Source organism: Solenopsis invicta, chromosome 10, assembly GCF_016802725.1.
Source record: "Solenopsis invicta isolate M01_SB chromosome 10, UNIL_Sinv_3.0, whole genome shotgun sequence".
Taxonomy (NCBI): domain Eukaryota; kingdom Metazoa; phylum Arthropoda; class Insecta; order Hymenoptera; family Formicidae; genus Solenopsis; species Solenopsis invicta.
This window is the reverse complement of record NC_052673.1, coordinates 3675298-3690067: the sequence shown is the minus strand read 5'-3', so window position 1 is coordinate 3690067 and position 14770 is coordinate 3675298. Positions and strand designations below refer to the sequence as shown.

Here is a 14770-nt window from a genome sequence, read left to right as displayed (position 1 = left end):
ACACTGGCCTACAGAAATGGTCATCATCTCAGGAATTCTCCCTTTCACATTTTCGACACATGAAGCGCTCGCCTACATACGCTGTCTCACCGCTTGACACGACAAGCGAGAGAACAACAAACCGGGCAACGAAAGTAAAAAGCAAACATCATACGTAGTTTCAAATGACACGGTATCGTTTTACGCGCGAAGAACATGCGAGATCGCGCCGTGTATTTATTTATAAGTGCATAACGCTATCAAATAGTGTTCTGTTGGAAAATGTGTCTCTTAGACGCTGGTGTCATGATCACAGTATTATAATATATTCATAAACACTTAAATTACGTTTGTAAACGGGTCACAATTTAAGAGATAATAATAAAAGCATAGTGTACGAGACCGATTTGTGTATTATATTCGTATCAATTGATAAGAATCTTAAGAGGTGTGGTAGAGTCTTGCGCCGATCAAGCTGTCTCGTAAGATGTTAGCATAGCTGAGATATTAGTATCTTAAGACATTTCTAAAGGCGGATTTGAAATAATAATCGACTTATGAATATCAGCTTATATTTCGGTTACTATATACTATATGCTCTCGCTTGTGACAGCAGCAGTCGAAATACGCGTTTTCAAAAACAATTAATAGGACGACCATTTATCTTACGAGCGTTACTTTCTAGAGAGTCATCAAGTTGAGCGCAGAAACACAGTGAGCTAGCGAGTTTTGTATACCGTTTATTACCGCTTCTAATATTGTTTCTTATTTATTATGGATTGAAAATTCTTTACAACGACATTGTATTGTATTGACAAGTCCGTGTTTACATGGTGCGTTCCATAAGTAATGCGACCAAATTCATAAAAAACTATTTATTGAATATATTTGTACCAATGGTTAGAAATCTTCAAAATAGCACCCTCCCGCATCGATACATTTTTGGAGGCGATGCTTCCAGGCCTGGAAGGCATCCTGAAAGGCCTTCTCCGGGATGTCCTTTAGAGCCGATGTCACATGTGCCTGGATGTTTGTAATTGTGACCCAATGTTTTCCTTTCAGGCCTTGTTTTAAACAAGGAAACAAAAAAAAGTCTGCGGGTGCCAGGTCGGGACTGTAGGGAGGCTGGGAAACCAATGGGGTGTGGGTCTTGGCCAGGAAATCGTTGACAACGAAGGCGCTGTGGCTTGGCGCGTTGTCATGATGCAGCTTCCACGCGTTCTTGATGTCGCTTCGGCAACGTGTGACCCTTTTTTTCAATTTTTTTAGCACTTCCAAGTAGAAAGCTGCGTTCACAGTGGTCCCTGTAGGTACGAATTCATGGTGAACAATGCCTCTGACGTCAAAGAAGACAATGAGCATGGTTTTGATTCTGGATTTGCTCATGCGTGCCTTCTTGGGGCGGGGCGACGATGGAGTGTGCCACTCTGAACTCTGTCTTTTTGTCTCCGGGTCGTACTCAAAAATCCACGACTCATCACCGGTGATAACTGAGTTTAAAAAATTAGGATCATTTTCACACATTTCCAAGAGTTCTTGGCATCGAAGCACTCGCATGTTCTTTTGTTCGTCGGTCAACACTTTAGGGACCAGTTTGGCGCACACCTTTTTCATGTTTAAATCGTCGGTTACAATACGAAAAACTGTTGTTTTCGTAATGTTAAGAGTTTCTGCTATCAATTGAAGGCTCAACCGTCTGTCAAAATTTAAACAATCACGCACACGCGTCACATTTTCGTCAATTCGGGAGGTTGATGGACGTCCAATGCGGGGTTCGTCGGTGACTTCCTCTCGGCCCTCCTTGAACGACTTGTGCCATCGGAAAACTTGTGATTTTGACAAGCAATCACTCCCAAAGGCCTGCTGAATTAATGACAACGTTTCGGTGGCGGACTTTCCAAGTTTAACGCAGAATTTGATAGCGTAACGTTGCTCCACAGTACGATCCATCGCGCCGTGTTACGTTAACCTCAAACGCGGTTCACGGGAATGCACGTCCTGACTCTCCTGCTGCTCGGAAGCGACCGAGACCGGGCGCATTTTGAAGTTAACACTCCCCTCCACCTTTCCCAACAGGTTAGAACACGCTGCGGTGTATCGTCGCGTCAGGAAAAAATTAGTCGCATTACTTATGGAACGCACCATGTATATGGAGACGACTTTCGATCGTCTTGTCTTATTTTTTGAATAATTATCTAAGCGTTAAGTACAAATTACATCAAATCAATTGGTGAATTTTGTAAATTCGGGAACCTTTACGGTTTCTCTTCTATCAAAACTAAGAGGCAAGAGATCTTTCGTTCACAGAGATATTCATTACTCTTTAAGTCTCCTCGTCTCGATAACATGTATTAAGAATTAGACATCGTTCGCTTTTCGTTCAGAGATATTTTAAGAATAAACTTGTAAATTTTTAAAAAGAAGTAATCAACACTTTGTATTATACCTATCCTCTAAAGAAAAATACCAAGAATTAAGCCGTCATTTGAATAAATATTACTTTCGTTCTTACGTGGACCATGGAACATTACTTGGAACTGCACGCGCAGAGTCCAATACCTTTATTAACAAATACATTCATTTGTATATTAATATTTTACTACAGTGTTTTCTTGTTCGTAATATCCACAAAAATAAAGTGCTTTTGATTTGATTTTTGTTTATCCATTTTTATCTTACTTTTTATCGATTCTTCCCTCATGAAAAAAACTCTTCAAACATTAAAGATTAACTTTTAAATTTGAGGGTTGACTACCATATTTGAAGATTACCCTCAAAAGTTATGTGTTAACACTCAAAATTTTTGGATTGATCTTTAAACAATCAGGACAGATATCAAATGATGTCCACTCTCAAGTTTGCGTATTGATTCTTAGTTTTGATATTAAACTTGAAACTTTCAGAGTAGTCCCTCTAAATGCTTTAGTGTCAATCTCCAAATTTTATTGCTTATCTCCACTAAGAGTTGACGCTCCATTTTTTAATTAAACCATATAACATTCAGGTTAAATCCCAAAAAGCTTATGTGTACGTGATTCTATAGAAATTACAAATTTTGAGTTTACTAGTTGATTCTGAAGTATGTTAATTGTAGTAGTGTGTAAAAACCTTTAAGCAAAAGCGTAAGCAAATAAAAGACTTTTTAACATTTATTTAACATTAATGAACATTTATTTTATATTAATTATACATTTAAAATATTGGTTAAAAGAAACATTTATCTAACACTTATTTAACATTAATTGTTTATTTGGAATAACGTTTTAAAATAAACCAATAAAATTTTGTCACATTTAATTATTGTATCATATCGATTTTTTCTCTTTGATTGTGTTCTTATTTGAATGTTCTACTAAACGATATATTGTAAATGAATAACAAAAAAATTATTCTGCAATTGATGTCATTCTTCATACGTAAAAATAAAAAAAATCTATAACTTTATACATATTTATAAAAAATTGGTTTTAATTATATCTTTTATCTTTTTGACAACACGTATTATTAAAGTGATTTATCAGTGGAATATAGAATGTATTGTATTAACATAAAGTGTTCATGGATCATCACTTAAGTAGCTGTTCCTGTACACGCAGAAGTCAAGTAATATTAATCAACCAATTCACGAATTTTTTTGCTTTAAATAACATTTTTATTTTATATAACGTTAAGAATATATTTTTACAATAATCACAAAGGTTCTTCGCATATTATTAAAACAATAAGTAATAAAAGGTCAAAACAAGCTTTATCAGCCGTCTATAATTATAAATTTAAATGTTTAAATGTTTCTACACAATATATACTCGTGATTGTTTGCTCGTATAACCGTAATTAATCATAATCAACAATGATACGGTTGATTTTTGAGGATTCAAAATTATTTATATCTATTTTGTTGATCATTTAGAGATTTTATGGGGTTTTATGGGCTTTGCAAAAGCTATGCTAAAAAATAAGCATTTAGTTCAAAAATATAGCATGATGATGTTATATTTTTAAGATGTGAGGTATAGATCACGGTATGGCACGGAAAGTAACTAAAAATAAGTGTGATTAGAATTAAAATAAAAATTTAGGAGAAATTGTGTCTTACAAATTTGTTGATTTGTTTCTTACAAATTTTATAGTTTTGCAATAACTTGGATCTTATGTTCTTAATACGTTGTATATTTTGAAACATTAAACTGAAAATGTGTGTTATAAGAAAACTGTAAAGTTTAAATATAAAAATATTAAAATTAATTTTTTAACCCGTAATGGTCACCCGGGATCTTTTGGAGACCACGTTAACTTTAAGGGTACACAGACCATCTAAATTCGAACAACCTTTTATGAAACTAATTTTTATCTAAAAGTATACTATCTTTAGAATACACCCCTAAATTTTTGTTGAATTATCTCAAAAATTAAAAATTTTATGAATATTTTTGTAAAAAAGTCAAATTTTGCAAACTTTAATTTGAATTTTTTCATTGTGTTAAATTCTAATTTAAAAAAAATTATTGAATGATAAAGAATAGAACTCAAGGTATGTCTAGTAAAATTTTTGTAACAAAATATCAAAAAGCTGGCAAATAGCGACTAATTTTGTGCTGGGGGGTCCAGTAAACTCCATGTGACTGTTACATTATTATTTGAAAGTGTAACCATTACGGGTTAAAATTGTATTAAGAAATAGGAACATAACATTCAACATGTATTTCAATAAAAATATTCAGTGAAAAATTTAATGATTATATAATTAAACGTTTAAATAACGATTTAATGACTGTATCAAAATATTTTGTATGCTTAATAATTACTTATTAGTATAACAATTATCATAAATTATTACCATTTCATTCTTCTCCATCATACAAGCCAGGAAATTAACGTATTTCATAAGAGATTGTTTAGTCATTTCATTGATATCTTCGTCCTTTAATTCGGCCCACTCTTTCAATGAAGTACCTAATTCCTCTAAAAAGTTGTGTAAAATTTTCAAAAATTATGTATTTAGAATATAAGAATATACATCCTAGAAATATATACAAAAAATTTTAATATTTAAATATACAGGGCGTTTCTTCTATCTCAATTATCCAGGATAATACTCTTATCTTTTACGACATGACAAAGTATTACAGGAAAAAATTTATTTAATAGGACAAATAATGTAATAAATAAAAAATTTTTCTCTATGTCACGCTTTTTGAGATTTTAAAGTCATCGTCACTTTTTAAAATAAAATTATATGATTTTTGAATTATAATTCTTCTAGCTATACTGCATAAAAGTATTAAAGTTATTGAAAAATTTCATTACATCAAATTTTTAAGATAGAAATTGATGCTACTATATGTACGTTTTGAGTATATATAATGCATTATTGTATACAATGTTTGTTTATAAAAACAATACAGAGTTGTTGTTTTAGTTTATAGTGGATGGTGCAAAAATGTCCAAAAGATGTATAAAACTAATTCAAATTATTTTTATGACATTTATGGACAATACGTTACTAGAAGGAAGGACTACATAATCACAAACTACTAAAATTTACCTAGTTCATAAGGATATGAATCAAGTAGTGAGGTTGAATTAAATTGAATCTTTAATAGCATATTCAAAATTTGAATGTAAAATTTTTATGTCGAATCGATCATATTAAATCGAATCTCTATGATTTTGTAATATACCGATTTTCTCTGTACGGATTTAACTTGCAATGGAAAAGGTTCAAGCGGGAGAGAGGAAAGCGATTCGGTCAGAACCGTTTCTAGACGGGGTGCATTTTGCATAGTTCACCCGGGCGACTGCCACTATCGAGGTCGGGAAAAAAGAACAGCGGGGTTTTTGACTGCGGAAGGGATGTCAGAAAGTGCAATTCATACCGAAATGTCTGCTGTGTATGGCGAACACAGTATGTCACGTGCATGTGTGTTGCGTGGAATAAACAAATTTCTCGAATTCGTTTATTCCACGCAAACACATGCGCACGTGACATACTGTGTTTGCCATACACAGCAGACATAAATAGACGAACGCGAACAATGAAACATAGTCGAAAACGAAACGGACAAAGTATATTTACAGACGGCAAGACAGATTTCGCCGAATTCGCGAGTATTTACAAGGAAGTGTGCGAGCTGGCGACGCTCGGGGGATTCGCGTTATTAATGGCCTATTGTTACGGACGAACAATCGTTCAGTGGCGTGGCGCGGTGCGGAGCGGAGCGCAGCGGAAATGCGGTGCAATGCACGGATCCGTGGTTTTACGTCAATTTCGCGGTCTGTTGCGAGTCGGTTAAGACCATTTAATAATCATCGGGTGACACTACCCCGCGCCAAGTGCGCTTGGTAGAGGCACGGAACACCGTACCCCCTCACGCGTGGTAGTTTCAGACTCGCGAATGGAGTAATAATCGGCTTTCGATTGTGGCCACAAGTAGCTTGGTTGGGCCCAAGATGTCTTGAGCCCAGTGCAAATGCGCGGCGTCGGATCAGTAGGAGCGGGATCAGAGCAGTCGAATGTCAAGTGACCAAAGCGCTTGATCTTTTTTCGACCTGGATGGCTTCTTCTTGACAGGACAATCGGAAACAATAACTTGGCTTCCAAGAAATCTCGGCTTTTTATATTCAAGAGTCGATAGAAAGGAATGTGCGGCATACGGTTGGAAGGGGCGAATCCCGATAGCACACGAGACCGATAAAACACCATCACTCACAGCGGCCGATGCCTAGAGTTTTTTCGTTGGTTGGGTTAGATAAGTCAAGATGATTGATTGGTGGGTTATCGCACCGTGCGCTATCGGATCCTGGTCCGGACCCCGTCCGGTTGGAAGTTGTACAGAGCCAGAATTTCCGCCACTCAATCTTGGGTACTCGAGACGGGCCGCGTGGCAGCGGACGGTGACAGAGCGAGAGCGCATGCGCGCAGAGGTGTTCAACGTACGGATGCGTTTAAATCCCCCCGTCTGTGTATTGGTGCTTTTATTAGGCGCTATGTGCCGATATTTACCGTCCGATAGGTGGTCGTCTGGACGGTTTGGAGCGGTTTTATAGCTTTTAAGCTTTAGAAATTATTTCTCAGTTTGCCCAATAATATCAGCACATATTCTTAGAATACGGTAGAAAAAAAATAAAAATAATGCTACATATTTAGGTAACGTTATCCAAAACGAAGTAATTTGCTTTAGGGGAAACCAGGGCCAAATGACACCAGGGGCGTATGGGATATGTGTTCTTTTTTAGTATTTATCTTGAAATAAACAGTAAATAAAAAATCGCAAAACATTTTTTTAGAATAGAGATACTTTTTTCTAAGTTTCACTAAAATCAGATTAACATTAAAAAAATATATATAAAACCAATTTAACAGTAGCAAAATGAATTTTTGAGATTCTCGAAATTTTATATTAATATTTTTTAGCGTCAATATATAATGTTAAGTTACGTGTTACTAATTAGACTAAAGTCTTTTGCAAACATATGATATATTATTTTGAGTAATAAACGTAATTTTTATTCATAAAGTGATTGAAATAAAACAGATGTCCGGTCAGGGTCAGTTGATTCATATTTAACCCTTAAACACGTAAGTGGGTCTGAAAAAATCCATATGAAGTTTTGAACATTTCCTGTGTGAAGACGGAATGAGATAGGAGGTTTGGACCAAGACATAAAAAATGTTTAAAATCTCCTCTTTCGATTGATATGATTGATCTACCTTTTTGGTCGACTAAAATTTGAACAGCACGGCAGCAAAGTTTTGTTAGGGTCAATGCAACCCATATAGTGTGTAAGTGAAACTTTTTTTGTGATTATTTTAAAAAAGCTGGACGAAATACGTTCGAACAGGTCGGTTCGCAGATGTTACTCGCATAACTCGTATACTCTGTCTAAAGTTAGAATACTAGAAAATGCTGTAAAAAAAAGAGTTTTTCCGAAATATATCATGAAATACATCAATTTTCAATTTTAGACACGATTTAATCAAAAATACCTCATTCGCCTTGTTACATGAGTACATTTTTTAAGAAATGACAATTTTACAATAATATTAGGAGTATAAATAAGTTTCCGCCGTTTTACAAAAAATGGCGCCACTAGTATGTTATGGTTGAAATTGTCTGTTGTAAAACGTTATATCGTAAGGTTGGACATCTGGCAACAACATAACCTTAAAATATTAGCGATTTTCTATCAGCATCATATATCTTTTTTCGTGCGAAAATGTCGAGTTTTGAGCCGAATAAGCGTCATTTGCGGGAGCTTTTGATTTACTTCTTTAATTTGAAGGAATCTGCAGCCGAGGCGCATCGATTGCTTGTAGAAGCATATGGTGAGGCTGCCTTAAGTGAGAGAAGTTGCCGTGAGTGGTTTCACAAGTTTAAGAACGGTGAATTTGACGTCGAAGACAAAGAACGTAGCGGAAGGCCGAAAGTGTACGAAGACACGGAATTGGAAACATTATTAGATGAAGATTCGTGCCAAACGCAAGAAGCACTTGCACTTACATTAGGAATGACTCAACCAGCAATTTCACATCGCTTAAAATCATTGGGAATGATTCAAAAACAAGGAAACTGAGTTCCATATGAAATGAAGCCGTTGAACGCCGATTTTTCACATGTGAAATGCTGCTTGCCAGGCATAAACGAAAGGGTTTTTTGCATCGTATAGTCACTGGTAATGAAAAATGGATCCACTACGATAACCCAAAGAAGAAGAAATCATGGCCATGCTTCAACATCGACAGCCAAGCCGAACATTCATGGAAAAAAGCTCATGTTGTGTATTTGGTGGGATCAGCTTGGTGTCGTGTATTATAAGTTGCTCAAACCGAATGAAACCTAGGGCTCTCTACCGAACACAATTGATGAGATTGAGCGGAGTACTCAAGGAAAAACGTGCCCACTACTACTCCAGACACGACAAAGTTATTCTTCTGCATGATAATGCTCGTCCACATGTTGCGGCGCCGGTCAAAACCTACCTGGAAACACTCAATTGGGAAGTTTTACCCCACCCGCCGTATTCACCAGACATTGCTCCTTCTGATTACTACTTGTTTCGATCGATGGTGCATGGCCTATTTGAGCAACACTTCACATCATATGAAGATACAAAAAATTGGATCGATTTGTGGATAGCTTCAAAAGATGAAGCATTCTTCCGACGCGGTATCCGTATGCTACCAGAAAGATGGGAAAAACTAGTGGCTAGCGATGGACAATACTTCGAATAAAACATTAGGTACCGTTCTTTCACAATAAATGCCCAATTTTTGATAAAAAACGGCGGAAACTTATTTATACTCCTAATACAATTTTTTTTTTAATATGAATCTTTAACTTTAAAACGCCGTATTTGAAAATCCTTAAAAGTTTTTTGTTGCAAAGATATGATTTTTTGAAAGAAAAGTGGATTTTTGACCAATTTCTCATTTTCGTTTAATGGTTTTTTCTTTATAACTTCACAATAAATTATTTTTCGGCAATGCCAATTGTGCAATCACAGTTCTGAGATTCTGAACTTTCATTAAAAAAAAAATTTTTAGGCTTATATATATTTTCCGTTGTTGCCAAGCGAGGCATCTTTTGCATTGTTACCAAGTGGGCAATGTGATAGTAATAAGAGAGCATCTGATAGCAATAAAAAAGAAAACGGTCGTGGAAAACTCTCAAGACTACCTCCGAGCAGTGCGAGATTTTTTGCGACCAGAAATCCTTTTCCGAGCGAGCCACGGACCTAAGTGCGAACCCGTGGATCCTCAGTCTTTATCCGCAGTTTATGCGGAGAGGCTTGTGTCCTGACAACTTGTATTTTATTCTTTTAATAAACCATTTTTACTGTGCAAACCCCCACAGTATTTATCAGAAGTCGGATTATGCCTAAGTGAAATGGCTCAAGTTAATGTGCTAAATTGAGTGTGACAAGTAGTTACGCGACGTTCAGTTAAAGATACGACGGGTACGCTATACTCTGTGTGAGTTACGCGCGAATTATTTTGGCTGTGTGCAAAATATTTGAGTATCAGTGGTTCGTTATTGTTCTGTATGAGCACTGTTGTGTCGGCGTTCTGCAGTGAGACTGTGTATTGAATCATCATGAAACCATTAGGAGGAAACGATTTTTCTGTGGTCGAGCTGAAGGATGCTCTGCGAGAGCAAGGACTGCCGACCAAAGGAACAAAGTTGGAACTCATTCAGCAACTGAATAAACTGGGTCTTGATATCTGGATGATTTTGAGCGAGGAGCAAAACGAAACGCGAGAGCGGAGGGCACCTCGTTGTCGACTGTTCCTCCAGAGGCAACGGATGAGCCTGTCGGTGTTCGAGACAATGTATTGGTACCCAAGGGACTGTGCCGTTATTACCGGGAGGATCTGACAATCACGGGCAGCGTGAGCTGCGTAGTATTAAAGATCTTTTGCTCGAATTTGATGCGTCTGAAAACACGTTCTGGAAATGGAAACAACAATTAGATCTACTAAGGAACGCCTGTCGACTGGACGAAGATTCCACCAGGGTTTTAATAAGCATGAGGTTGAAAGGGCAAGTCCTCTCATGGTTGTACTCAAAAGCGGAATATTTGACGTTGGGCGTCGATGATCTGTTGGAAGAAATGACACGAATGTTTCATTTGCACCCGGGAATGCTGCAGTTTCGGAGGGTGTTTGAGACCCGCACATGGAAACCGAACGAGAAATTCTGCGATTACTATCACAAAAAAGTGATTCTCGCCAATCAAGTGCCGATCGCGGAACAGGAGCTTCTCGATTATATCGTGGTATCACTGATAAGCAGTTACAAAAGCAGGCGCGTCTGTTGGACTTCCCATAGAGAAAAAAGTTGTTGAAGGCTTTCAAGAAACTGACTCCTAATTCCAAGACCCAGGGCGATCTCAAGCAGGGAAAGGAAGTTCCTAGAGCGCCTGGCCCAAAGACGGAGGTGTCGACGGCAGGAGGAAAAACTGTGCAATGTTACAAGTGCCATGAGGTGAGACACGTTGCTACACACTGCAGGCGACGGGCAATACCAGGAGTAAAGAGGGTTTGTTTTTTCTGTGGTTCGGCGGAACACATGGCGAGAGATTGTCCCGAGCGGAAATATCCTGCAACGTCGGGGACGGGAACAGGATCGGCGCAGACTGCATCGACGGACGTGATCCAACCCGCTGCTCTCCGAAACCCGTATATGGTCCCGTTAAAAATAAGTCTGAGCGGAATATATGGTAATGTAAACGTTTACGTGATAGACGCGATAATTGACTCAGGTTTGCCGATTAGCATTATTCGAAACAGCGTCGTCAGAAACAAAGTTTGCTATCCGGTAAGCGAGGACGTCAATCAATTTTGCGGTATAAATGGCTCGCGACTTAATATTTTAGTATATTTCACGGCAATGTGGAAATACAAAGCGTGCGCACAAAAATAAAATTCTACACCGTATCCGATAATACAATGGCATTTAAAGTACTCTTAGATAGAGATTTCCTAGCCTGTCCGTTATTATGTGTTACACTCGGGGATGTTAAAGTCGAGAAGGTAGAGAAAACGAGCGTTATGCAAATATTAAGTGTTGCGGCCACCGAACGTTCGAGTAGCATGTGCGACGAGTTGCAAATCAATCCAGCTATAGATAAAGACCAAAGTGTTAAAATCCGCAAAATATACGAGTCGTGTTACCTCCGGAGTTTACAAGCGGAAAAAAGTGGGGCTGATTTCGAAATGAGCATTGTTTTGAAACACAGTCAACCGATAAGTTCGCGCTCTCGAAGATTGTCGTTTGCAGACAAAGACGCGTTGCGAAAAATTCTAGATAAGCTGTTGGAGAAAAATTATTTGTGCGAATAATTCGCCGTACGCGAGCCCTATAGTTTTGGTACGAAAGAAGACCGGTGATCTCAGACTCTGCGTTGATTTCCGTGTTAAATAAAATAACGGTGCGCGATAATTTTCCAACCGAGCTCATAGATGATAATATTTATCGTTTGCAAAATAAAAAATATTTCACCGTGTTGGATTTAAAGGATGGATTCCATCACGTTAAAATGCATGAGGCATCAATAAAGTTTACGTTTTTCGTAACTTCGATTGGACAGTACGAGTACTTACAAATGTCTTTCGGATTGACGAATACTCCGCGCGTATTTCAGCGTTTTATACACGCCGTGTTTGAGAAACTAGTAATAAAATAATATTATACTTAGACGATATTTTGGTCGCTACGGAGAGTATGGACGAGCATCTAATGATTCTGGCTGAATTATTTAAGTTAGCCGGCAAGAATCATTTACTATTTAGAATAGATAAATGTTATTTGGCTCAGACCGAGATGAAGTATTTTGGATATTGTGTAAATGCACACGGGATACGACCGAGCGACGAAAATATCGAATCAATACTGAATTATCCGATTCCGAGAAAAGTAAAAGAAGTACATCGTTTTATTGGTCTTGCAAGTTACTTTCGCAGATTTGTCCCTAATTTCTCACTGTTGGCTAGACCGTTACATCAATTGATTAAGAAGAATCCCACATTTACTTTTGGCGTCGCAGAGCATGAAGCGTTCGAAACGCTTGAAGCAATACTTAGCGAGTAAACCCGTCCTTGCAATCTATTCACCGGCTGCCGAGACGGAGTTACATTGTGATGCCAGTTCCAGTGGGTTTGACGCTATTCTACTACAAAAGCAGAGTAATGGTAGGTGGAAACCTATTCTTTTTGGAGCCAGCAAACCACTCCCACTGAGGTCAAGTATCACAGCTTTGAACTAAAGTGTTTAGCAGCGGTGTACGTATTAAAGAGATTCTACATTTACTTGACAAGGCAAAAATTTAAGATCGTCACCGCCTGTCATAGTTTTCGCCTAACACTGAACAAGAAGGATGTGAATTCGCAAATATCCCGTTGGGCATTGTTTTTACAGAATTATGATTATGAAATAATGCATCGGCCCGGGAAGCGAATGACTCATGTAGATGCGCTTAGTCGTTGTCACAGCGTATTAGTACTCGAGAGTAGTACGTTTGAGCGTACCTTATCTATTTGTCAAGACCGGGATGCCGAGATTATAAAGATTCGTAAACGACTTGAGGAGAGGGATGTAAAACACTACAAGTTACGCGATGGTCTCGTTTATAGAAAACATAAGAATAAAGAATTATTATTTTACGTACCGCAGTCGATGAAATCGAATGTGATTAGAACGTGCCACGATGACATCGGATATGTTACCATTAATAAAGTTATCGGCAATATCGCGAAGATTTATTGGTTTCCAAAAATGCGTAATAAGGTAAAGGAATATATCGCGAATTGTTTACGGTGCACGGTGTATTGAATTTTCCCCGCCGAGCGGTAAAACGGAAGGATTTTTGCATAATATTCTGAAAGAAAATTTACCGTTTAAGACCGTTTGATACATGTAGATTATATCGGTCCGTTAGAGAAAACTGGAAGAGAATACCGACACGCGCTAGTCGCGCGTTCGCAAAATTTACTAGAATTTATCCTTGTAAGTCGACTACTACGGAGGAAACAATAAAATGTTTGCGAGAATATTTTCGGGCATATAGTAAGCCGAAACGTCTGATCTCCGAGGTACATGTTTCACATCTGACGCGTTTAAAGAATTCCTGAAAGACAAAAAAAAATCGAGCATGTACTTGTTGCCGTGAGCACACCGAAGGCTAACGGTCAGGTAGAGCGTTTCAATAGAATTATAATACCTATGTTAGCCGAGCTAAGTGAAACTCCCTCTAAATGGGACCAAGTTATAAACGAGGTTGAATACTTTTCAAACAATACTATTTATCGAGCAATAGACAAAACCCCTTCGCGTTTATTATTCGGAGTGAATCAAAAAGGGAAAGCCCAACGATGCACTGCGAGAAATACTCGATTTAGATGTAAATCGTGATCTCAAAGAAATCCGAAATAAAGCACATGCGAACATCAAGGAATTACAACTCCAAAATGAAAAGTGTTACAATTTGCGACGGAAAGCTCCTCGTGAGTATATAGTTGGAGACTATGTCGAGATTCGGAACATAGAGACGGTACCTGGTCTAAACAAAAAGTTACTGTTAGCTGTTACCAAAATCAAGGACCGTATGTCGTTAAAAAAAAGTCCTCAATTATAGACGCAATGTGATAACACACATTGATGGATTTCAATTGACCCAACGTCCTTACACTAGTGTCGTAGCGCCAGACCAAATGCGCCCGTATATCCATGGCGTATAATGTGTGTATGTGTGCGATTTATTCTAGTGTAATCTTAATTTTTCAGCGTTCGTGTACCAGTAGTTACAAGAATTTTATGTTTGATGCGATATTTGTAACTGTTCGATCGGGACGGTCAAAATGTCAGAATGGCCGAACTGTAGGCTTATATATATTTTCCGTTGTGGCCAAGCAAGGCATTTTTTGCATTGTTACCAAGTGCGCAATGTGATAGCAATGAGAGAGCATCTGATAGCAATAAAAGAGGAAACGGTTGTGGACAACTTCCAAGACTGGCTCCGAGCAGTCCGAGATTTTTTACGACCAGAAACTCTTTTCCGAGCGAGTCACGGACCTAAGTGCGAACCCGTGGATCCTCAGTCTTCATTCGCAGCTTATGCGGAAAGGCTCCTGTCCTGACACCTTGTATTTTATTTTTTTAATAAAACATTTTTACTGTGCAAACACCACAAATTGTAGAAAAATATTGATTGTAATCAAAATTATAGCTTCTCAAAGTTGAAAAAGTCTCCCAGACCCAAAAATGTGTTTCCGTATTTTACAGGATCGGTGTGT

At 37.8% G+C, this 14770-nt stretch overlaps 1 protein-coding gene across 1 annotated transcript in view; it reads right to left on the bottom strand.

The window, feature by feature from the left end:
• Positions 1-14770, bottom strand: part of LOC105203006 — a 55833-nt gene that overhangs the window by 15618 nt on the left and 25445 nt on the right. Inside the window, exon 3 of the mRNA XM_026141068.2 lies at positions 4817-4941. Coding sequence (XP_025996853.1) covers positions 4817-4941 — 125 coding nt within the window. The remainder of the gene's footprint in view (positions 1-4816; positions 4942-14770) is intronic.